This window comes from Pleurodeles waltl, chromosome 1_1 (genome assembly GCF_031143425.1).
Source record: "Pleurodeles waltl isolate 20211129_DDA chromosome 1_1, aPleWal1.hap1.20221129, whole genome shotgun sequence".
In the NCBI taxonomy this organism is placed as follows: Eukaryota; Metazoa; Chordata; class Amphibia; order Caudata; family Salamandridae; genus Pleurodeles; species Pleurodeles waltl.
Window position 1 is genome coordinate 524,386,048 of NC_090436.1, and position 25,640 is coordinate 524,411,687.

Here is a 25,640-nt window from a genome sequence, read left to right on the forward strand (position 1 = left end):
GAGAGAGAGTTCATTTTCATTATCACGCTTTTCTAGATTTGAATTGTTGGGCCTGGCCCTCTCTGCAGGGTCACCCCAAACGTTTTGGAGTCTTGACAGGGGAGGGGAAGAATTTTCCAGAACCAGATAGGGGGGAAGTATAGGGAATCTATTCACTTCAATGACTTGCACTAGGTATAAAAACTGGCACTCCAGAGGCATTCTTCAGTACACTCCCGGACCTGTGAACAGGCCAGAAGGGCTACCTTGCCCCTTAAAGGACTGCCATGCTGCTATCTGAGGACTGCCCTACTGATTGCGGACTGCCTTGATCTCTGAAAAGGAAGACTGGACCTGCTGCCTTCATCTGAGATTAACCTGAGCGACTCAAAGGGTCACCTGGCTTACCTCCTGTTTGAGCTATAGGGACAACATACGCTTCAGAGCATCCCTGGTACTGCCCAGCTAAGCTGCTGCACTGGACCTGCTTGGAGCTGTAACTGGACCTTCCTGAGTCCTGCTGGTCTTTGCCGAAGTGAGCTCTAAGTGCCCAAGAGGTGTCTCCGCATGTCCTGGACCCTTGCTGGTATCAGCTGAGCTCCGTCTGTGGAGAAGGGTGAAATCCTGAAGCTTATGGCTCTTTGCAACTACAAACAGGCCTGTTGACGCTGAGACCCTGTGGCCTGCAATGAACGCCGACATGAATCCCTGGTGAACCCAACTGTTCGTGCTACAGAGATGCCAGCGACGTCCGGCAACACCAGATCTGTAATTAGAGCTACAACAAGCCTGCAGTGACCGTCAATGTAAAGCTCCAGCAATGACTTTCTGCGATGCTCAACCGGATTTTTGTGCTACAGCGACAACCACCTGCAATGCTCCCACTGTTTCTGCTTGGTCTTTTTCACTGTGAACAGAACTCTTCACACCAGACTTTGAGAAGGTAACATTTACAGCGCGACAAACCTGGTCTCGGCTGGCCTGAACTTGCAACTTTCCCCCGTTTAGCATGACCAGATGACTGCAAGTTGTGCTTTGTTCTTTTGGGTGCTATATGTACCTAAAACTTTAAAAAATGAGTATCTCAGGTTCTAATGATTGGATTTTTGTTGTCCCGTTATTAATTTATTTATTAAAATTAAAATGTACTTCATTTTTTCAAATTCTGATTTGCCATTTTTCTTCTGTTGTGTTTTCACTTTATTACTGTTGGTGTACTGCATCAATACTTTTACACCTTGTCTCTATGTTAAGACTGACTCCTTGTGAGCCAAGCTGTACCAAAGGGCTAAGCGCAGGTTAATTTAGTAACTTTTGTGGTTCACTCTGACAAGGATTGTGGTTTTTGTTTGAGTGGGGCTTCCACCTCCTCAACCAATCACCTGATTTCTTCCATGATTGAAATGTTATAACTTGTGTTCCTCAAGAAGAAAGCCACATATGCTCAATGTTCCTCTATTTGCAACATGTTAAAGGTTCATTATCCAGGATTGATATGAGCAGTGCACTGTTTATTGTTTTACTTCTCAAACAAATATCACATCATTATTTTTCATGTACAATAATGCATGAAAAGTAGGTCTCCCAAAATGTTTATTTCCATGTATCCTATTTACACAAATGATGATTTCTTGTTAGCCATGTGATCTCACTTCACACCATGTTGAAAGTGCGCCTTTCGCCATCTGAAAACCTCTCTTTTTGGGAGATGTGCCAGGCATACTGCTTACTTTCATGAAGACAGACTCCATGTTAGTCCATCTATCTGATTTATATTTAGACTTTCCTTGACTTTTAAAGAGAACAAATGTATGCTATTCCTTTGCTTATCTATATTTTGGTTCAGGTATTTTCTTGCTATGGAGAGTGACCTTGGCTCTGTTTGGTGCATTATTAATGCTGATCTGAAACTGACTACCTAATTATTTTTGGCTTCTGTAATTATACTCACATGGCCCCGATTCTGCATCACGACCTCTTGAACTTTAAAGTTAAAGGGTTGACACTGGCTTTGCCAAAGCCATCGGGCATGCTGAATTTGTGGCTCAGCAGCAGCAGGGGGCATGCCAGGCATGCTCTTATCCGTGGCCACGTGGTTGAACTTTCTTGCTCAGGACACCAAGGAGTCACTCATGTAATGAAAATCATTATTGTCACTCTGTGCCTGGTCTTTACTTTTTTCCCCCCACACTGCCATAGCCTCTCTGCCCCGTGGCATAATGCATCTGCAGACATTAATATTCTTGGATGGCAAGCTGAGCCCATGCTCTTCGAGCTCCTGTCAGGGCAGACTGTAAAGGACGGTGACAGTTCTCTGGGCAGGCTCATGACTTGATTCTCTTTGCCCGTATTTCTTTGGTCAGTGGCATTTCCCCTAATAGAGCACATAACAGAAGGTGTACGTTCTCCATGTATTAGCTCATTTCTGGTGAAGAAAGGGGCATGAGAAAATTAGGCAACAGACTCCTGTAGGAGGAAATGGTAATGTACCAAGGCAATAAGGCAATAAGAGAGCAGCCTAGGATATTCATTACTACCCTTCAGAGTGAATCAAGCTGAGTTTTGACTTCTGGATCAACACAAGAAGAGACACAGTTCCTTATATCAGGCAAGTAATTTTCCTGAGGTGTGCGCAAGACCCGTCCACTCCCAGATGACCTCCTTGACAGAGAAGGTAAGTGGATCGTCTGACAGGGGAGGGGGTGTGTGAGTGTGTGTGAATGTCGTGAATGCAGGGGGAGCGGGGCATTTGTGGGCGAGTGTCTGCATGTGTGAGTGATTGTGGATGGGGTAGGGGGGTGAGTGTTTGTGGATGGGGCGAGTGCATGTGTGCGTGTGTGAGCAACTGAGTGCGACTGAGCGGATGAAGCGGATGGAAGGGGTGAGTGCGTGTTGCATGTGTATGTAAGTGGATGGGGAGAAGGTGCGTGTTTGTGTGAGTAAAAAGGGGAGGGGTGCGTGTTTGTGTGAGTGAATGTGGGAGGGGGTGCATGTTTGTGTGAGTGAACGGGGAGGGGGTGCTTGTTTATGTGAGTCAACAGGGGAGGGAGTCCGTGTTTGTGTGAGTGAACGGGGAGAGCGGGTGAGTGCATGTAAGCGGTGCAAGGGGGTGTGTGTGTGTGAATGTATGTATGCGCATGGGGGCAGTGAATGTGTGCGTGTATGCAGTGCAGGGTGTGTGTGTGTGAATGTATGTATGCGCATGGGGAGGGAGAGTGAATGCGTGCATGTAGGAGATGCAGGGGGTGTGTGTGTGAATGTATGTATACGCATTCGGGAAGGGGGAGTGAATGTGTGAGTGTACGCGGCGCAGGGGTGTGTGAATGTATGTATGCGCATGGGGGAGGAGAGTGGATGCGTGCCTGCATGCAGTGTTTGTTTGTCAGTGGGAATGGGTGTGTATGTCGCGTCTGCGAGGGTGAGTGGAGGTGCGTTAGTTTGTGTGTATGAGTGTGTGAGTGCATGTGTGTGGGTATGTGGAATTGGGTGCGAGTGTATCCTGGCGACAGGAATGCTTATTCCTGTCACCAGGGTGCAAGACCGCCAGATTTTTCTTTGGAAGTTGTTAGTCACACTGCCAGTAAGAATATGTTATTATTTTTGAAAGTACATTAATATTTACCTTGGAAGTACATACAAATTCCATTTTCTAAGATTCTCTGTTGTTTAGCTTCTAATCTCGAACCAAACACACAAAGAGTGATAAAAAAATAGTCCAACCACTGGCAATCGCTTGGGGTCGAATTCCAACCTGTCTTTTTTTTTTTGCCCACTATGCCACCTCAGATTGGACCCAGCCATATGCAAATCAGCCTCAGTCGTGCTCCACAAGTATAGTCCAGCATAAACTGCCAAGCGAGGTCCACTTCGAACTAGAACACAAGTAAACCCAAGCCCGGTTTCACCCTGACAGGGTCAGACTAGGACAAAACCAGTTTGGGGTTGTTTGTGTTCCAATTCCGAGAAAGCCTGGCTTGGCAATTTGGGCTGGACTGTCCCTACTGGAGCAAGACCAAAGGTGCTTTGTTCGTAGTTGGTTCTATTCTGACATGCATGGCGGGCAAAAATATGATGGACTGGGATGGAGCCTAGAGTAATTACGAGAGGAAGAAATTAATTCAAGCACTCCATGATCACTTTTTTGTATTCCTAACTTCTTATCAAGACTTATCACTTAACATGGCGTTAATATGCCTTGTGCATTGAAAGTACTGTTTACCAGTAGGGGCCTGTACTTTTAGTGGGGGCGGTCAGAACACAAATACACACAAACACTCACTCACACTCAGGCATTCACACATGGACGCACACACACAGACACACATCCAATGACAGTACACTCTCAAATATCCATGCACGCATGTATCAGACATTAAAAATAAAATCATGCATAACTGCACAGCTCTGCCTCAGAGATCCCAGGAGGGATGGGACTGCTGCCATCCCTCATTGAGGGAAAGCAGCAGTGCCAAGCCTTGGAGGTCCCAGGAAGGTTGGGACTGCTGACTTCCCTCACTGCCTGACCTAGGTTAGCCAATAAGGGAAGGAAGCAGTCCCTCAATTGTCAATGAGTGGAATGGGGGTCAGTGAGACTGCTGACATCCCCTTCACCCCCCTACTCTGTGATGAGATTTCATTGACACTCAGCCCTGGCACTTCAGGGCTTATAACTGAAGCACCCAGGTCTGATGCAATCAGCAAATCTCCCCCTCATCACAAGGTGGAGGGCCTCGAGGTGCTTTGCCAGGCTTAAGATGTCACTCTCACAGGAGCTGTGACTTCTTCAGCCCGGCAAAGGTCTGCCAGGCAGCTAGGTGCCTGCACATTTATTGCATCTCTACCTCCTGGTTGCCTGACCTGAAAATAAAGAGTGTCTGTTAGGCTGACCTGATAGACATTCTTTATAGTGGCCAAAAGGTGAGGAGGGGTGTCCATTAGGACGTGCTATGGCTCCTGTTTACGCACGTGCTAAACAATACCTATCTGGAGAAACGTTGCTGTGGCCTAGTAATCACAGAGCCAGCAAAAATGTCCAAAAGAGCTAAAGAAGTATCTTGATTATCAGAAACTCAGTGTCTCCTTAAATTGCTAGGTTCAAAAGCTGGAAATAGGACTATTCGATAAGAACTGAACACTAAGATATCATAAGTCATTTGAAAGAGTAACACATGTTGATATTTACCACTGCATTTGTCAGGGTAAACTCACATTTACAAAATACAGAAAACAAACATGGTTTACCAGTGTTCTGAGAAATTCCAGCAGCTCTCCATGGGGAGTTGAGGATGGTTTAAGTGAATTGAAACTGCAATTATTTAGCCACAGAAGGCACCCAGCAGTGTCTTGTATCAGCTCACTGGGACATGTTTCATTTATTTCAGACTGGAGTTTCTGAAGACATTGTTCAACTCTGAGAAAAGGAAAAAACACATTTGAGGTATTGGAAACCATTCTTCTGTGAAAGGCAATACAGATTAAAGAAAAGCGTATAGATTTTGTAAAGCTTTTTTTTTTAAACATACCTTATTGATTTTAATAAATCAAAACAAGTACAAATATAGAGGCAATTATTTGCCTGTTAACAAGTGTATCACACACAGTATTACCTTTTGTTGAGCAAGGATATCTGGGGTGGTTTATTATACAGCCAAAGTCCTCGTCTCTATTTTAGAAGGATAAGGAGCAGCTAATTCTCCAAGCTTTAACATTTTAATACTTCACTTTTTTTATGACTATGGGGTTGCAAACTGAAATGTTTAAGTTTCTAAACTTCTTCTGTTTTTTTAATACATTATCCGTGTAGGTAGTTTATTTTTCCTGAAATCAACAACATAGCAATTTCTTTTCAAAGAAAATAAAAATAAGGAATGCCGATTCTGCCTTTCATAAAACATTGGAAGCGGCTGTACCTATTCCATGTATAACAGAGGGGAATCACTCACTCTTCGAGGAATTTTACTTTCTGTCAGAGGGCTTGAAAAGCGCCCATTGCTTACCATTGGTTTGCTATATTGTCACTCTCAATAAATTGCTTTATATTGATCAGCTGCTGCTGCAGGCTTCCTTCCCCTTTCATCTTTCTGGTTTTCCCTCTCCCACCCCTTCGGGCACAGATGCATTACTTGTGCGCTTCTAATGCTCATTCTTTAGGAGCTACTTTTTTCTTCGAGTTTAAGCACTGTAACAGTGTGTGCTTTTTTCAGCAGGCTCCCTCCTGTAATTCATCCTTGTCCCTCCCCTGTCCATGCTGGCTTGCTCTTACGCAGCCATATTCCTTCTGGTATCTAAGTTGGCTTGCACCTACCCGCCCTCCTGTTGTCCAAGTTAACTTTGCCCCACCCTGCCCCGGTTGTCTGCACTGGCTTGCCCCATCCTCCCTCCCGTTGTCCGTGTTGACGTCCAACCAACCCTACCTCTCATTTTCTGTGTTGGCTTGTTTCTACCCTTCTTCCATTTGTGTTGGCTTGGCCCCAACTTCTTCTAGTTGTCTGTGTTGGCTTGCCCCTATGCTCCCTCCCATTGTCCATGTTGGCTTGCCTCCACACTCCCTCCTGTTGTCATCATATGTCCTGCATGTTGTCCGGGTTGCCCAACTGTCACTCTCCCTCCCGTTGTCTGTGTTGCCCTGCACCCGCCCTCATAACAACAAAAATGCTATGACGCGGAAAATGTTGCCCACATCATGGTGTTTTTTTAATCTCACCTACTCTCTGGATTGTCTCCCTCCCTTCGGTCTTCAAAAAAGCACTATGATGCAGGAGCATTGGCAGTGTCAAAGCGTTTTTTTCAGCCATGCTGCTGTACAACATGGATAAAAATAAAAATTACAAATACCTTGCATAGGTCCGACCTATTGGCTTTGCCAATGCTTGTTGAAGGTTACAGTGAGTAAATACCCTATAGCACAGCATTAAAGGTCATTATCCTTATCCATACGGAAGTATGAGTGATGTTCATGAATTCAGAGAGAACACCCAAAATGGAAAACATGGATTACAAGTAGCCTTTCCATTTTGGGATTTTCTCCTCTATTCATATATAGTAGAATACAATAGCAAGCTTTACTGAACATCAGAAGTGCAATACCAGTGGCACAGAAAGAAACACTATGTAAATAGGTGAGGCAGGGAGGCCCGCCCACTCATGTTTCTATTCTGCAGTTACATTTATGCTTTGCAAAATATCTAATGTGTGCAAAGACATATCAGTTTTGGTGGAATAATTTGGGAAGAAATTTGGGAGTGGAAATGTCTAACGTATGTGAAAATCAGGAAAACCGTTCAGAAGAAATGTATGGTGAGTTGAGAGAATCCTAGCAGTGATAGGAAGCCAACAACGTCCTTTGGCACACAGAACAGGATAGTCACTTTCTCTTCTGAGTTATATTATAGCAACTTTACAAATACGGTGCCGCCGCGCCCTCTTGTCAATGGGCTCAAAAGAAGATGAATTAATTTTGAGAGAACAATCTTCAATCCCCATTAAAAAAGCTGAAGAAAGATGTTTTAGGGTCCTCTTGAAAATCTTCAATCACTCGACCCGATGACAAAATATTAAGATCTGCCAAATTTGAGTGAGGTACATCCCTCTTTTACTTAGTTATTAAACTACAGTTATTTAAATGGCGAGTCCTCTTTCCCAAAATAGACTGGTCTGTGCCTCATAAAATGCTTGTTTTTTGTTACAGCTGCATTCACTTTTAAAACAGGTATATTTAAAAAATGTGTAGTGGAATTTCAAAATGCACATATACATTCGACCATTCTACAATCCCATGGTGAAGAACCAAAATCTACTGGTTACATCCTCTGCAGCGTGTTTTGTAGGCATGCCACAGCATGGTGTCAGAGCACAGACCTCGCCTCCTCTTCCCCAGTTTCTCCCACACGTTACTGCGTTAATATGTGAAAAGTATGAAAATGACTTGCACCCCTTTCAACCAGGTTATTCAGTAATTAATTACAAAGGCCTCTAGGAATCTCGCAAAAATTCAAGACTGCACGTATCTGACCCGTAATCAAGAAAAGACAAAAAAGTTACTTATACCTTGATCAACAACCATTCTGGTGGATACTCAATCTACTTTTCCACAGCTTTTATGCGCTGGTAGGGGGAGTTGATTCAAATTTGGCACCGTAAACGATGCCATGCAGAAGTCACTGGAACCATAAAGTGCTCATCTCGTGCACAAATGTCAATCAATCAATCAAAACATTTCTTAAGCGCACTACTCACCCATTAGGGTCTCAAGGCGCTGTGGGGGGAGGGGCAGGGGGAGAAGGGGGTTGCTGTTTACTGCTCAAAAAGCCACATCTTGAGGTGCTTTCTGAAACTTAGGAGGTCCTGGGTCTTGCGTAGGTTGGTGGGGGGGGGAGTTCCAGGTCTTGACGGCGAGGTGGGAGAACGATGTGCCGCCATGGCGAGGGCGATGTCAGCGGATCAGAGATGTCGAGCTGGTATGTAGAAGTTTACTCATTTATTGAGGTAGGCCCTTCCAGTGTTGTGGAGGGATTTGTGAGCGTGGATGAGGACTTTGAAGATGATCCTTTTGCTGCTGGGCAGCCAGTGTAGGGATCTGAGGTGAGCAGAGATGTGTTTGTGGCGGGGGAGGTTGAGGATGAGACGTGCGGCTGCGTTCTGGACTCACTGGAGTTTTTTCTGAAGCTTGGCTGTGGTCCCAGCGTAGAGGGCGTTGCCGTAATCCAGTCTGCTGCTGATGAGGGCATGCGTGACCGTCTTTTCTTGTTTCTAAAGGAATCCATTTGAAAGTCTTGCGTAGCATGCAAAGGGTGATGAAGCAGGAGGACGATATGGTGTTGATTTGCTGGGTCATGGAGAGAGATGAGTCTAGGACGATGCCAAGGTTGCGTGCGTGGGTGGTGGGTGTTGGGGGTGGTCCGAGGGTGGTGGGCCACCAGGAGTCGTCCCATGCTGTCTTGTTGGGTTCGAAGATGATGATTTCTGTTTTGTTGGAGTTAAGTTTGAGGTGGCTTGCTGTCATCCATTTGGCAATGTCGAGGAGTCCGGCATGCAGGTTTGTCTTGCCGGTGGCTGGGTTCCTGGTGAGGGAGATGATGAGCTGGGTGTCGTCTGCATAAGAGATAATGGTGATTCCGTGGGGGCGGAGGATGTTGGCGAGGGGGGCCATGTATATGTTGAAGAGGGTGGGGCTGAGAGAGGATCCTTGGGGGACCCCGCAGATGATCTTGGTGTCTGGAGACCAGAAGGGAGGGAGGCAAACTCTTTGGGTTCTTACGGCGAAGAAGGAGGTGAGCCAGTCTAGGGCCTTGTGTTGGATTCCTGCGTCAAAAAGGCGTGCGCGGAGGGTTTGGTGGCATACAGTGTTGAAGGCTGCGGAGAGGTCTAGGAGGATGAGGGCGACGGTCTCGCCCTTGTCCACTCTGGTCCTGATGTTGTCTGTGCAGGCTATGAGGGCGGTCTCAGTGCTGTGGTTCTTGCAGAATCCAGACTGGGAGGCATCAAGTGTGTTGTTTTCTTCTAAGAAGGGAGACAGTTGGGCGTTCACTATCTTCTCAGTGACCTTTGCGGGGAAGGGGAGAAGAGAGATGGGACGGTAGTTCGTGAGGTCTTCCGGGTCTGCTTTGGGTTTTTCGATGAGCGCAATGACTTCGGCGTGCTTCCAGACGTCTGGGAAGGTTGCAGTGTCGAAGGAGCTGTTGATTACGGCGCAGAGCTGGGGAGCGATGATATGGCTGGCCTTGTTGAAAATGTGGTGGGGCAGGGGTCTGTGGAGGAGCCTGAGTGGATGGATTTCATAGTTTTTTGGTTTCTTCGTCGTTGGTGGGGGTCCAGGTGTGTAGCTGGTTGGTGTGGAAGGGCGTTGTGTTGTTGGTCGTGTCGGTGGTAGTGATGGTGGGTACTGATGCTGTGAAGCTGTTGTGTATGTCTACGATTTTGAGGTGAAAGTAGTTGGAGAGAGGGTTGCAGAGGTTTTGGGTGTGAGGAGGGTCGATGGTGCTGAATTTGGGTTTGGTGAGCTCTTTGACGATGGCAAAGAGTTCCATGCTGTTGTGTGTGTTGTTGCTTATGCATTCTTTTTAGAAGGACCGTTTGGTGGTCCGGATGAGTTGGTGGTGTTTGCGCATGGCTATTTTGAGGGTGGAGAAATTGCTCATTGAGGGTTCTTGGCACCATGCTTTCTCAATTTTGCGGCATTCTCGTTTGGAGGCTTGGAGTTCTGAGGTGAACCAGGGGGCGGTCTTGACGGTGCGGGTGTTGATGTTTCTTTTCAATGGGGCGAGGGAGTCTGCGCAAGTTGTTAACCATTGTGTGAGGTTGTGGGCAGCAGTGTTGGGGTCGTTGGTGATGGGGGGTGGAGCTTGCGTGAGGTTGGAGATCAGGTGTTCTTTGGCGATCTTCTTCCACTTTTGGTGGGGTGTGGTGTGTTGTTGGTGGTGGGTGGGGGGTTTCATGAAGAAGAAATGGACGCAGTGGTGGTCAGTCCAGTGGAGTTCAGTGGTGTGGGTAAAGGTGACGTGGCTGCTGGAGGTGAAAATCGCGTCAAGCGTGTGTCCTGCTGAGTGAGTGGGTGAGGTGACCAGTTGCTTCAGGCCGAGGTTTGTGAGGTTGCCCAGCAGGGCTGTGAAGTTGCAGTCATGGGTGCTTTCCAGGTGAAAGTTGAGGTCACCAAGGAGTATGTAGACTGTGGAGGTGAGGGCGTGGGAGCTGATAGTATCTGCGATGGTGTCGCAAAATGGGGGGCAGGGTCCTGGTGGTCTGTAAATGAGGGTTCCTCTAAGGGTGGTGCTGGCGTTGATGTGTATTAAAAAGTGTAGGTGTTCTGCGCTGCCGTTGGTGTTGGTGGAGATTTTGATGGTGTTTTTGTATACTTTCTCCTGGCTTGTTTATGCGGTCTCTACGGGTGATTTTGTAGCCTTCTGGGATGGCTATGGCTATGTCGGGTTCTGATGAGGGGTTCATCCATGTCTTCGTGAGGAAGACGTTGTCAGGGGAGTATGTTGTGGACGGAGCTGGTGTTAAGGAGGATGCAGTTAAGGTGGTTGCGGGGGTTGGTGTTGTTGTAGTGCGTGTTGGTGTTTGTGTGAGTGCAGGAAAAATGGCATGAGTGGCATGTGAATGGTCCATGTGTATGTTTGGGGTTGGCCTGGGCGCAGGTGGGATGCTGGCCTGGGTTGAGGGCATGGAGTTCTGTGGAGGAGTTGTGCTGCTTCGGGGGGTCGGAGCAGCGTGGGCCAGGGGGATTGGCCCTAGGTGTGGTCCAGGTGCAGACGGGCGCAGATGGGCTTGCCTCCAGCGCGCCAGCGGCGCAGCAGCCGCCATTAAGAAGGGGAGGTGGGAGGGAGGAGCAGCTGGGAGGCGGGAGGGAAGGACCAATCGGAGGGTGTCGGGGGCAGGGCCGCAGGGGACGCAGCAGCAGGGATTGAAAGACCAGCAAGGGCCGGATGGAAACGGGCGGTGCAAACAACAGAGGGCAAAACGAAGTGGAATTTAAAGAAAGGCACAGGAGCAGTTAAAAAAAAGTGCATGAAACGAAAAACGATTTACATTAAACAACAAAATACATGAAATACAGAGTGCAGAGCACAACTAGATCCGCCTACCACTAGGCACCAGGGATGAGGCGCAGTCGGGTGCCTGTGGGTGGTGGAGGGCCTCGAACTTCTTCTAGCGGCAAACGGCGAGGTCAGTTACCTGTCCATTCATTCTGTGGCATTAGAGTAGTGGAAACAACATCAGTTGTGGAGTAGAGTGCATCAATCTAGGTTGAAACCTTTTTAATATGGCCTATGACCATTCTTCAGAACGGGGAGGCTGGTGGGGGCGGTGAGGAAACTGCAAGTAGAGTATCCACCAGAAAGACTGTTACAGAAGGTAAGTACATTTTTCTTCTAATTGGTACTTCTGCCTACAGATTTCTCACATTTTGGTAGATTCCATAGCAGTATCCCCTCTGAGATGGTAAGTGTAAAGGAATGGTCAAAAGTGCAAATCCTGGAGCACAAAGCTGTGAAACAGCCATCCCTTCTCATCTCTGAATCTTATCACTTTTGTATGGCAAGGGTGTGAAGGGAAGCCCACAACAGGTCTCAGCCAAGGAATATCCCTGGCTAGTGTTGAGGTGAAAAACTTTGCCCTGATGTAATGGAATCAGATTACTTTTGGTGGTTCATTCTTGCCAAGGGCATGGCATAACTGTTTGCACAGTTATTATCCAATGGGATAAAATCCTCTCTCGGACCACCTTGCCTTTCTTTCTCCCTGTATACCCCATAAAGAGCTGCTGGTCAGAGAACACCTCCTTGGTGTGGTCAGAATAAAAACGGAATGCCCCACTGAGGTCCAGCCAGTGTCGTTTCTCTCACCACTTCGTTGGATGTGGTGTAAAATTAAAAGTCTGAAAGGGTAATTGATAGGTCCAGGTGGAAAACGCAACAAACGTGGGAAGGAAAACCACTTTAGTCCTGAGCTCTAACTTGACTGATAACAAACATGCAAGTGTGGGTGTATGCTCAGTGCTTGCAACTCACTGACATGAGCTTTGAATGCTCACACGCTCAACTGGCATCAAAAAAGTAAACACAAGTTTAAGATCCCTTTGAGGCATAACAAATGGGGTAAGTGGAAACATATTTGTCAATCCCAACAAAAGTTTCATCATGATCAGGGATTTGACTAGGGATGGTTGGCCTGAAAGACAGAAATGCCCACAGTACTGCAGCTCTTGATGGTGCCACCGCACAGTTCTGCTGTGCAATAGCATGAAACAAAGAGCATGAGAAAAGGGAGCCTTCAACGAGGCTTTTTCATGCTCTGCATACCAAGTGAGAAATCTATTCCACCTTCCTGAGTAGACCGTCTCAGTGGAGGGATGACAAGCTGAAAGGATCACATCGACCTCCTTGAGTAAGGAGCCCAGGTGTAATGCCAATCTTCAAGCATGATGGTATAGGCTCTGTAGTTTGTGGAGCAATAGCTGCCCCTCAAACTGTGAGAGGAGATCTGCCCAGAGACAAAGACAGAGCAAAAGGACACAGAGATAGGTTGACAAGGTCAGTGTACCACTCCCTTCTTAGCCACTCCGGGCGATGAAACATCTGAGAAAGAATCACAAAATAAATTGGGAAGTTCAAACTCAACTGAAAAGCATACTCCAAATGTTTAATGCACAAGAAATACTGGAGGGCACAGAACTGTGGACAATGGTCCTGCTATGAGTGGGAAAGAGGATCACCTGAGCTGTGTCCCACTTGGGCAAAGATACTTTGTACCACCTCTTGGGTATAGACCCTTGATCGGCAAGATGCTGATTTGGGCTGTCAGCCCTGATTTTCTGAGAGCCAGACAAATAGTTGACAACAAAATAGATCCCATTCTAGTGCACCCAAGCTCAAAGCCTCAGCACATCTTGACAGAGAAGATGAAATTACACTCCTCCCTTTTTGTTAATGGACCACATTGTGGTCATATTGTCTGTCAAGAGGTGGACAGACTGATCATGAAGGGAAGGAAGGAAGCTCCAGGTCAACTGCCCTCAGGTTGAGCAGGTTAAGCTGAAATACTTGCTCTTTTGGAGACCAGTGACCGCCGATTTACAGTTCCTCTCGATAAGTACCCCTCTTGAGGATGGATACAACCTTTACCGCCACGGCTGGCGGGAGGTAGAAGGATATCCAATGGGAGAGGTCCTCCACCACTGACTGCCAAATCAGGTATGCCACAGCATCCTGGGAGATAACAATGGTGTCTGATAGACCTCCCCCATGCTGGAACAACTGCTTGCGGAGGCACTACTGCTGGAAAGCTCTCATGTGCCAGCATGTGTGTGACCAAGGAGTACACAGGACCCCCGCAGACCTAGCAAGCAGAGAACCATCAGGACTGGAATCTGAGTTCCCTACTGAAACATCAGAATCATATCCTGAATGTCTTTAATCCTCTAGGGAGAAGGGAAGTCTTGAAGTGATGTTGTGTTCACTACTGCCCTATGAATGGTAGGTAAAGAATATGCTCTAGGTGACACGTGGGCATGGTGATGGAAAAGCCCAAGTCTAACAGCAAGGATGCCGTTGCCTGCAGGATTGGACAAAGACCAAGATCCTTTTTTGGGAAACAGGAAGTACAGAGAGAAGCTCCCCTGCACTGTCCTGCTCTAGGACCAACTCTACCAATTTTCACTGCAGAACAGCCTCCTCTGCTTCAGTATATGGAGAAGATGTTTCAACTGGATGGACTGAGGGGAAGGATCAAGGGTAGCTTTGCTGAAAAGGTAGGGCATACCCCTTTCTACAGCCTAAAGGACCCATTGGTCCACAGTAATGTCCTTCTAAGCCTGTAAAAAAGATGATACTCATCCCTCAAAGGGCTGCATACACTCTTTCTACAGTAAACTAAAGCAGATTTTAAGATGGTGCTAGGGAAGAGAAGAGCTTCTGGATCCACTGCCACCTATATTTGCCCCTGCCCCTGTACTGCCAGAACAGTGGGTTTTGCTGATACAGAGGATGACAATGATGATGTTGCTGAAAAATAAATCCTTTTAAGAAGCCTTGACATATTGAAAACTGTCAGTAACCTGTTAAGGGGGGGAGGGGCTGAAGGCCCAAAGATAACTTTTCCAAGGCAGCATCAACTTTGTGCCTGAAAAGATAGGCTTCATCGAAGGGCATGTACATCTACGTGGCTTGGACAGCTTCTGAGAAGTCTGTCGACATATGGTAGGCATGCCTGTATAATGCTAATGAGGAGCCCATTGTCATAGTCATTGACTCTGTGGTATCCAGCCAGCTAATGACGTGCCTTGATGCATCATTGCCATAGAAAACCACAAGGAAATCACATCCATGAAGTGCTCCTTAAGGCGGGCTGGCAAGTGTGAGACAACCATGGCTGCCATGTTCTGTAGAGCACAGGCTGCCTTTAAGGGAGTGAAGATATTTTTCCTCTGGCCTCTGACGTTTTATACTCCTTGTCAGAAGTCCGATCTAAGAAAGGTCCTGGGATTTGTTTATTACCGGATGACACCTGCACCAAAATACTTCTGCGAGAATATTGGATTTTGATTCCACAGAAGGAAGTTACAGTTCTAACCTATCAGCTGGCTCCAAAGGCGGGCAGGGGAGGTAATGTATATGTTAGGCAAAGTGTCAAGTCCACTTGAAATTTGCAATGCTAAGTAGGTCACTGCTGTAATCTGTGACATTCTTTAACTGTTCTGACATCTGTAAGGGATCAGAGTTGATACGAAATATAGCAGGCATTGTCTGCCAGTGGCATGGGTGAGAGGAGTCAAATTCTTTCTGTACCTCTCCTATTCCAAAACACTCTGTGCCTAACTTCTGTACAGTACAAGGTGCTCGGCTGATTTCAGCACTGGCTGTTCTGTGGGGGGGACTGGCCAAGGGAGCCGGAAGTGGTGTTGACATCAATGACAGCGCCAGTGAAAGGCCTGTTGGTGTGGATCTGTGTGTCAGAATAAATCCAGCTGGCTTTAAAGGTGTTCCTGTTGGCACGAAAGAGTCATTTGATGCTCGGGGAGACCCATCGGAAGAACTCCAAGCGGAGCCCTGAAAAGATCAAAAGAGAAAGGTCTCTGCGAAAATCACTGTGAAATGACAAAACAAATCAAGAAACACTGGGGTGGGCACTTTATGGCTCCAGGGATGTTATTGTAGCATCATCTTGGAGCTAAATTGGATCCTGCACACCCTACCTGTGCAGGATAGCTAAGGGAAAACTTCTGAATCCAGTCTGGCATCTGGGCCCTAGATTTGTCTGAACAGTTCATTGTTAAGCAAAAGGCAATTTTTTTCCAGACACCATTTTGCTATAGGTAAAAGCATTTGTGTGTGCTTCCATAAAGAAAATGGTCTGGCACTTAGAAAATATTTCATTGCTCTTAGTCCATCTGCATGCCTAATTCTCGAATATAGGCCTATAGCATCTATTGTCATCAGTAATCAATGAAAGATGGCCTAATGTGCAGTAGCCCAGACATGGAGAGCAAAGGAACATGGCTAGAAGGCAACAGAGATTTCAATAAATGCAGTAGTTGTAAGCCATGTCAGTACAGCATCAATGCAACAGATTACAGCTCAATTTTCAACAGCACGCCAAGAAAGATTGGGGTAAATACCATTCTAAGAACGACCATGTAGTCTACCTACATTTTGCACTGCCCATGCGACCTACAATATGTGAGAAGTACTACATTACATGACCAAAAAAGGATACTTCAGCACACTAGTAAAATTAAGAACAAGGAGAAGAGTTATCTGGTAGCGTAACTCTTTGAACAGAAGTATAAGAGAAATAAACGAGGGGGCATCATTCAGACGGATGGGGAATTTTAAGAGACAATTGTGGTGACACCCAAAGCTATGTAAGGGGAAGTGCCTTCAGGGGAACTCCATCATTTGGAATGAATATCCATGAAACAGATGTGAGGGAATATAATGCAGTTGATATACAAGCTTATATGTACAAGATATACAACAACTGTACAGTGTCAAGTGGTACGTTCTAGTAACAATAAACAAACAAAATTATTTAAAAAAGAGAGAGAGAGAGTAACGGCCGGGGCTTGCAATACTTCCTCATAGACTCCATACCTAGGAATAGTCAGAGGTGGGAATAGATAGAGAGAGAGAGAGAGAGAAAAAAAAAAAGGGAGCTAGACTCAAGATTCATCATGACACCTCAATGATGCATCTTGATTATAACTCCCTTTAGGACTTAATATAGAGGAAGATCTCTATACACATCTGAGACCAGCCTGACTCTCAAGTTTAACAAAGAAGAGCTTTTTAGTTCAGACTACGTGAGAGTTATCCACACATATAATATCAATATGAGTATTGGAGAGCGATGTAAGATCATATCAGCACAGGCGCAATACACAAATATGAATTAAATGTAAAATATATATGAGAGAAGAAAGAGATAATGCGATCAAGGAAATGGAAAAAAAAGTGAAATGAGAAAACAATGTAATTAAGGAGTTACACCATAACCACATATATTGTATGTCTGAACTTTGCTTTAGAAGAAATTATATTTATTTGCACATTAACACTTTAGAACTGGGCACTTTGGGTAAAACACAGATGGAAACAATGGGTTCCATAAGCTATAAAGAAATGTTACTTTTTTGAGTTTTCAACAGAAACAATGGAATGAGGTATTAATGCCCACTTGGGCTAGAATTCATAAAGCAGTGGACTGGACAATGTGTTTAATGTAAATGAAGAAGTATGATTATTAGTTCTAAGATATTAAGCAGACAAGGTTAAGAGGAACAAAATAGTAAGTTATCATTTTGTAACAACGCACTTTATAAGACACTTAGAAAATGACACTCCGATATGTGACAAGACTGTGTGAGCAGCCGGAACGAACCAGGGCAGCATAGCATACATGAAATCACACGCAACATCTGACACAACTTGAGTGTCCGCAGCCTTTTCTAGATAATGGTGGGTGAATTTACAATGTTTATGGAGGAAGCCGACTCCTTTTGATGCTGACCCCCCATTTGTTCTGGAGCATGGCGGTAATAACAAGTGACTCCACTGGGACCAAAATTTTTAATACTTTTTGGGGGGTTTTAGGGATCCAGTCAGCAGTGTAATAAATATCATGAAATCGACAAAGACATCTTCTGCGCTTTTACTTTATATATCCAAAACACACATTTGACTGAGTTAACATTGTATCTTCAGTTCAAGAAGCATCATGATACCAGAGCGTGAGATAGAGAAAACTGTTACATTTTTATCCATAATAAAAATATATTAGAAAGCTCTTCTTTCTCAGATAATATATGAAGATTAAACCTCCCTACCCACAGGATGAAGGGAAGGGCAGAAACATACTTATGAACAAATACATCCATCATAATTCTCACAGCCTTACATTTAAACCACATCCATATTCGTTATCGACGGACAGCTGATGCAATTTACTTTCTGGTCTATTTAGCACATTTTTAAACAAGCTTTAACACCTGTATACTGACACATTGTCTATTAAAACATCTTAACTCTTAAATCCAACTAAAAAAAGAAACCCACAGAGTCACTCCTAGTGATTACTGATTAAGCTAGGTGGCTACCATTGTTACACTGCCATAATCATTTTCAATAAATAAACATTCGGTTGTGATTAGTTTTGCAAATGACCAGCACAGTAAATTGCCTTTTTTTAAATGAATAGGTAATTATCAGGAAAGTACCATTTTCCAGAAAATAAGGAAGCCAGTAGATAATGAGCAATTACAGTGCAGAAGCATATGTATTCAACATTCACATCTTTATTCATAATATATGGTATTCATCTTTTTATTCCACATACATTTAAAGAGCATAAAACACAATGTTCCATCTCTATACTTCTAAACCAGAGGCTCTCACAGCTATCCAATAGTCAGTCAGATGCAGCTTCGACTACATTATCCGACTATCGTGATCCTTATATTTTGCCTGAAATCATATAAAGAGGTGTAAATCGTCCTCCAAATTCAATAAATCAATGCCTTTAGTCATTAAGTGAACCACAGCTTTGCATTTCCATTCCTTTAAACACTATTCAACATTACCTCTGCAATCATTATCTACGATCTTAGGGGCAGCTACAACTTTCAACAGATTTGGATTACTGTCAAGTTTAGCACAGAAAAGTAGGCTAACTGGATACCCACACCTACATCCAAAAATTCACACACTCAATAAGGGGACTATGATGCCAATACAACTTAGTTTGCAAAAGCATATCAAACCTTAAACTACATAATTAACAAAACAGCTAATAAAAAGGTTAATCCGATATGTTCACTTATAACAATGTTAAGCATTGTTGAGTACATGTTACATTTATTACAGATGAGAAAAGACTGATGAGAAGATGCTATTTTGTTCTGCTCTTTTTTGGAATAATTGACTCATCTGAAAAAAACAAATTAGTTGTCAAGTCCAATATGTAAGTAAGAGGTATGAAGGGAATGTCATATTTCCCCATCAGGCAACAACACATTGTATCTCACATTCTAAACACCAATCATTCTGAACAAAAATATACTTTTGTCTTTCATACTACAGTTGCAAAGTAAGATATCTCTTTATTATTGTGGTTCTTGCATGCTGGCTTCAACAACTAATGCTGCCATAGTATTGCATGCAAATGTTCAATCATTATATTGCGTATGGCATCCCCCTGTCCACTCACAGAAGCCCATGTAACAATAGCATTTGTGGAAGCCAGTAATGAGCTTATGGCAGAGCCTTGCCCATTAAACATAAAATAATTGTGATGTTTGGCCATCTTAATAAAAAAAAAAAAATCACTACGTAAAGAAATAATTGAACACGCGTATGAAAGCTTTCATTCTATATCAGACATAATTATCTTGACATTATACTTGATCACAAACGTGCATATTCACAAGCCACCCATCGTAATAAACAAATATTAGCAAAACAGAGAATTATTACAGGCAATTCATCAAATGCATTTAACAATGTATTGTAAAGTCCCCTAAAAACATTAATCGCATTCCTATATTAGCCTACGCCCTAAGATTTAATCAAGAGCCCCCACTACTAATCATATCAACAACTTAACAGTGTGGGCACTTGACCTCCTAATATTAGGCTAAGGTGACACGAAATAGGGTAGTGACATCTACTACCCTCAGAGGTCGACTCAAATCTTTTCAATCAGACAGGAGTATGGGATCATCAAATCAAACAATGAGAACTGATACAATCACAATATACAATAAGGAGTCAATAAGTTATACACACCATGACCTATGTGGTCATGAATCACCCCACCAATTTAGTATAGTTTAAACATTTATTTCCCTCAAATTGACAATTCTAAGGCCACGTAAATTATGTGCAAAACCAAATGATAGCAATACAGAAATAACACAGGCTGCCCAAAATGTCTGAAGAATCTAAATTTTATAAGTAAAATCACCATTGAAGAATCTAAAAGACTTATGCAGAATAACAACAGAATGATTTGGAAAATAGCAACAGAATTCATTAGTTGTGCAGTTGAATCAACACAATCAATTAATAAACATTCAGATCAAATACTGGGTCACTCATCCTACCTACCAAACTCTAATTCAATAAGCATGTGTGGGAAGGGCTTTGTCACATGCAAAAATTAAAACAAGACAAAAATTAATTATGAAAAACATATAAGTATGGCGCTAACTAAAATATGCAGTTGGACTTCTAAAGGGAAAAACCTGCAAAGGAAAAATAAATGCACATTGGTTATACCTCTTCTAAATGAGGCAGCAGCTTGCAGAGTCTTCATCAGCTGAGCACAGGAACCGCATGTCTTCAGCGGTCAGCATCAGGAACATGAAAAGGGAAAACAGTTCAGTAATGTGGGCCCAATGTAACTGAACGGTTAAAATCGTTAGTAGGTAGCTGGATAGAAGAGATGATTAGCAGAACTGAACTGACAACAAACTGAACAGAATCTAACTCTGAAAAGAACTGAACAGAAACTGACTCTAAATGGAACTTGACATACATCATCTGAAACTTGCTAAATTAAAGTCTCAAATGTTACGAGCTAAACTTCAATTGTACAAGACTATGAGGTGTGATAAGTAAGTGACCAATTAACTTTAATCTGGGCTTCAGTTGTATCTTTCTTCATTCCTTTTCCAAGACTCATGTTCACACTCCTTTCCGGACAGCAATTTCCTAACAAATATAACTTTGATAAACCAGCAGCACAGAACACGACATTTAGCTAATGTTGCTTCCTACTAGAAACTAAATCTCATTGTTAAAACTTGCACTAGTTATCACAAGGAAGTACAGAGTGAAGAGCTAATAAACAATGTTTACAAAAGCTTTTCAGTAAAGTCAGCATAACGTTTCAACACTATTCTTCTGGAAGAATACTAAAACGTAGGCCATTTTACTAATGCTAATACATGAAGAATAAAACATTTCAAATAGTCCCAAACCATTAATTCTGTAGTACATGTATATTATTATTGTTTTGTCCGTACATCTAACTATAATTAATAAAAATTCAGAGTCATTTATTATTTCACATTGAAATCTAGGTAGTGGACACCATGTTGACCACAATTTTAACATACACATTTTATTTTTCTAACACACATTTCTCTATTTAGGCCTTTTAATACATGTTAATCATTTCATTTTAGTTACTAATTTTTATTAATAATATTTGCTCTCTAACAACAGTAAATACAAAATACATGAGATCACTGCCTATTGCTGTCATCAAGCTTCCTGAAGCAGTTTCTATTATGACACCATCATTGGCCTTGTGGATTCAAACCATCCTTCCTAAAGCAGTATTCGGGTACAGACAAAAGAGCAGGCACATCCTAGAAACCTCCTCAACTTCAACAACAGAAACTGGTGTCTCATACCTCACCCCTGCTATCTAACGAATGGCAGTGCGCAAAAAATAATAATTAGCAGTTCTTTGCTAAAAAGGACCTCACTGACTTTCTAAGGGAAGCACTGTCTCCATCCTTCCCTTCTCAAGGGTCTTGGTGTCCACCATCCAGCCACATGAACGCAGGCACTACACTTCCACTGTCTTGGAAGCTGTATCCACATTTCACCCTGTGCAATGTTAAACAAGGAGCCATCCAAAATGTATTCCAGTGGTCCCACCATTTAGACTCTCACCACAAAGTGTCTTACTGCCACATATGTGCCTACATGTCCACTGCATGTACATACACACAGAAATTCAGCACAATACTGAAACAATTCTGTGAATAAATTTTCCACAGGATAAAACACAGACATATATATATATCTTGTGCATATGAAAAAAGCACAGCACTTACTTACTATTTCTTTCATATGGAAAATATTTTCATTTTGGAGAAGCCTCTTTCACTACACTCCCCATCAATTATGTGGAGTATAGCTTCCTAACCGTGACAACAGTAAATATCTGATCATTTCCAATTTGGAAAAGTAAATACTCACAAAAATGCACCTTCCAAGGCTTCGTTTCTACCACAGGAGGAGATTTACTCACAAGGAATCCTTCATGTGAGTACACCCTTCTACTAAGCCAGACTCCACATACAGGAATAGCTTTGTAAATTAGACCCATGTTGTCAAAATAGCTACTTCAAATCATTCACTGTGAGAAATGTCATACTGAATGACACCTTATTTTAAAAATGGGTCTAAAGTTTATAATGAACAATTTAGAAAGCACACGATCTCTTAAATGACAATTCAATATAATACAATCTCATTATATGGAAACGTTTGGACGTTAGATAACGTCCTCTTCAAATGCTGTCAGGGTTACAAAGAAACAAATGGAGAAAAGTTATTTTCAAGAAAACTCAAAGCATTCAAAATGAAGTGCAGTGAAACTAATACCTTCTCGGTATCAAAGAGCCTGTTCAGCAGTGCAAAGCACTTCCATGAAAAGAATCCCTCTATGCCTGTGGCCCACTCAATTTCCTGAAGGGATACCTCGCCGATGAATGCCAGGTCTAAGCACGACAAAAGGCTGCCGTGTATCTTCTTAACTCTTGTAAGCAGTTCTCAAGACTGTGAAACATAATGCCCCGTCCATACACCTTGGCTCTTGGGACACTTTATCCAAGGCTTTTATTAAGGTCCTCTGAAGTGTCTTATTCACTGAAACCTAATAGATTACAGCATTGTGAATGAGAATGGCTGAGCTGTGTTAGTCTACCTAAATCTGCCTCAATTAGGAAGCTGCTCTTGGACTAATCTCTGACATCTGACACTGGAAGCAAGCCAAAGACTACAACTCACGGACAGGTTAAGGCCTTCACATGACTTGAAAACTTAGTAATTTGTCTTTACACGGATAAAGGAAAAGAGGGAGGGCAGAATTACAGCCGACATTGCTGTAGGTAGCAAAACGTAGCACGACACCAGGCAGAATTCCCGACTCTTTCACAGCCTTATTTGTTTTGCAATAACTAATGCTAGAAAATCATAGTAAAACATAGTTTGATTAAAAAGTACAATTCAAGTTCCCTGTCAGAAACGCAAACATGACTTTTATTTTAGGGCATGCATTTATGGTTTAACAGTATACTTATTAAGCCAACTAAATTTTGAACTGAATGTTTATTAACCTGCCGAGATTTCGAAGTCACTGTTTTTTCCCCGGAACACAACTCTCAAGAGACCTATTTGCCCGTTTTAGTAAGAAGATAATGCATTGCACCCGCAATTACTTAATTTTCTATATTTCATCCGGCAGATTTAAACATGACACTGTAGCCACTTAATCTAAAAATCGCACACAAGTTACAGAGAACTTTTGAAGTTTTAGCCTCACCGTGTGAGGAATTCCATCACTTCAAAAGCTTACAGAGGGAAAACGTGTTTTTTAATCACTTTGAAACCTAATTCTGAAGACTAAAGAATTAGGATTTCATAATAAACATTTTCCTTTTACCAATTTGGACGCCACATTTCTGATGCAAAAAGTGGAACAGTCTGCCATAGGAGTGAAACTAATAAATGTTAAGTTATAACAGTGTGTAAGTAAAGGTTCTTTATAGATCATAACAGTAAAATCAATCGTCTGCAGATCCTTTGCTCTCACAATAAAAAAAAAAATACAATGGTAGCTGAACGCAGGTGAAAAACATGCCTTCAGTTCTCTAACGAAAATTCAATAACTCTTTCATTCCTCACACCCAGTGGGAAACTGTTTCACAATTAATATCCTTGAAAATAATCGTATAGATTTCTATTTTTGTCAGTTTGAATCTAAAAACTGTGGCAAAAATACGGTTTTGATGATTTCTACAATGCTGTAAATATCTGATACCGTAAAATAATTTAAAGATAAGAACCAGCTAGCTGAAATACATACAGTGATTTACACTGATGCCAACAATGTTCCTCAGTACAGGTAACACTAATTCCCAGTGCTTTTCACAAAAAAGGCAGTGTTCTGAGCAACCTGCATTCAAGAGACGCATGCCTTGGGTAGACCAGTATAGATTCTAAGTCATAATAGACGGTATTTCAATTGTTCAAGCCAGCTGTAACAAGAAGAATCGTACCTTAGTCAGTCTAGCAGCTTCATAACGGAATCATGTTGGTAAACTAGTGCTGCGTGACTGAGTCATAGGTGCCAAAGTGCTGTTTTGTGGAACTCATTTTGAGGGACAGGAGATGGCAAGCGACATTCCTCAGCTATCAAAGCACTTTGGGAAAAAACACCATTGCATCAAGATTAAAATAGATGAGCAACTGACGTGAAAGTGTGAAAATTATAATCTGGAATTAAAAAACATGAAATCACAGTCCGATATATTTACTCACATGTGAAATTATACCAACGGACTGCTAGCAGAGAGAACTGCTACTCGATTACACCGAAGGAGTCCTAAATTTCCTCCTGACACTCCAAACTAAACTTTACCTTGCACTGAAGGTGTAGCAATGTATGCATTACTCCAGAAAGGAGATTGAGCTAGAGATGGGCATCCACTGCGTTGACCATTATATATTTTTGGCCAAATCAGAACTGTGGCTTATTGAGATTCACTTATGACAGCGTACCATGAAGCCTGGAACATGGACTAGGTTAGCCTTGAAGAAGCCCCAGGCCTGCGCTCCACAGGGGAAAAAAAACGTGTTCGCTGACCCTTTTTGGCTTTCCCTCTCTTAGCTATACAAAATGAGTCAAATTTTCTATAATGAAGAAAATAAAAAAGATATGACTGGAAAAAAATAGAATATTCATTAAATGTGGTCCAATGAAGAATATTGAATATTTTTTAAACACATCCTAAGTTACCGCACAGATAAATCTATAAACCTGTACAATGTTGTTCTCTCAGTTTTAGCTTCTCTATGCTTTTCAAACTACTGCACTCCGCTGGTGCATTAGGGCTCTGTGCCCACAAAGGCTTTCAGTTTTAATAAATTGATACAATTCGTCGATCCGAGGAGATACTTCTCTGATCTTGCTTGAAGCCACTCAGGCTGCTAGTTTGTGGGTCTAAACTGCACAACTTTTAATTATCATATGTACCATGTTACAATTAAATATCTACTGCAAATGGTGCATCATCAAGCTATTGCTTGAGGAGTGTATCCAGCCTTAGTTCTAAACACTCTGCTTTCCTCTACTATGATGCAGTGCATCATTTTGGTCAAATTTTACTATTGCATCTGGTTCACAAGTGAAAAGTTTTATCTTCATATCATTATGATTAAAGAAATGCAGAATTCATAGGCAAATATCTCCCCAAAGAACCAACACAGGCCTGGAGTTAGACAAGGCCTTTTGTTTTTATATGTTATAGATACTTACAGAGGTTTTCAGTTTGCCCTCCTTCATTGGTTTGCTCTGGTGTCTTCCACATTTTGTCATCACAGCATGAGGCACAGGGTCAGCCCACTTCAGCCACTGGCTTACCGGACTGTAAGTAACAGTATTCTGCTCTTGTACAAGTGCACACCCACACAATAAGTAGTTCCCTTCATGGTGAAGTTTTATGTTATGCTGTTGGTGTTTTTATAGCCCACTATTCACCCGAGTGAGTATCCAGGAGCTCTGTAGCAGGTGTGTGAGGACAGCCCTAGGAGCTTACTCAAAAAGCCAGGTGTTCAGCTTCTAGCAAATGTCAAGAAGAGTGGAGGCTC

General features: G+C 43.0%; 1 protein-coding gene across 2 annotated transcripts in view; it reads right to left on the reverse strand.

Annotated features, from left to right (window-relative positions):
• The window catches only part of KIAA0825 (KIAA0825 ortholog), a 2,111,807-nt gene that overhangs the window by 1,845,838 nt on the left and 240,329 nt on the right, over positions 1–25,640 (reverse strand). For both annotated transcript variants that reach the window (XM_069225418.1, XM_069225426.1), the window contains exon 4: positions 5,221–5,389. In XM_069225418.1, the coding sequence (XP_069081519.1) occupies positions 5,221–5,389 (169 nt within the window). The remainder of the gene's footprint in view (positions 1–5,220; positions 5,390–25,640) is intronic.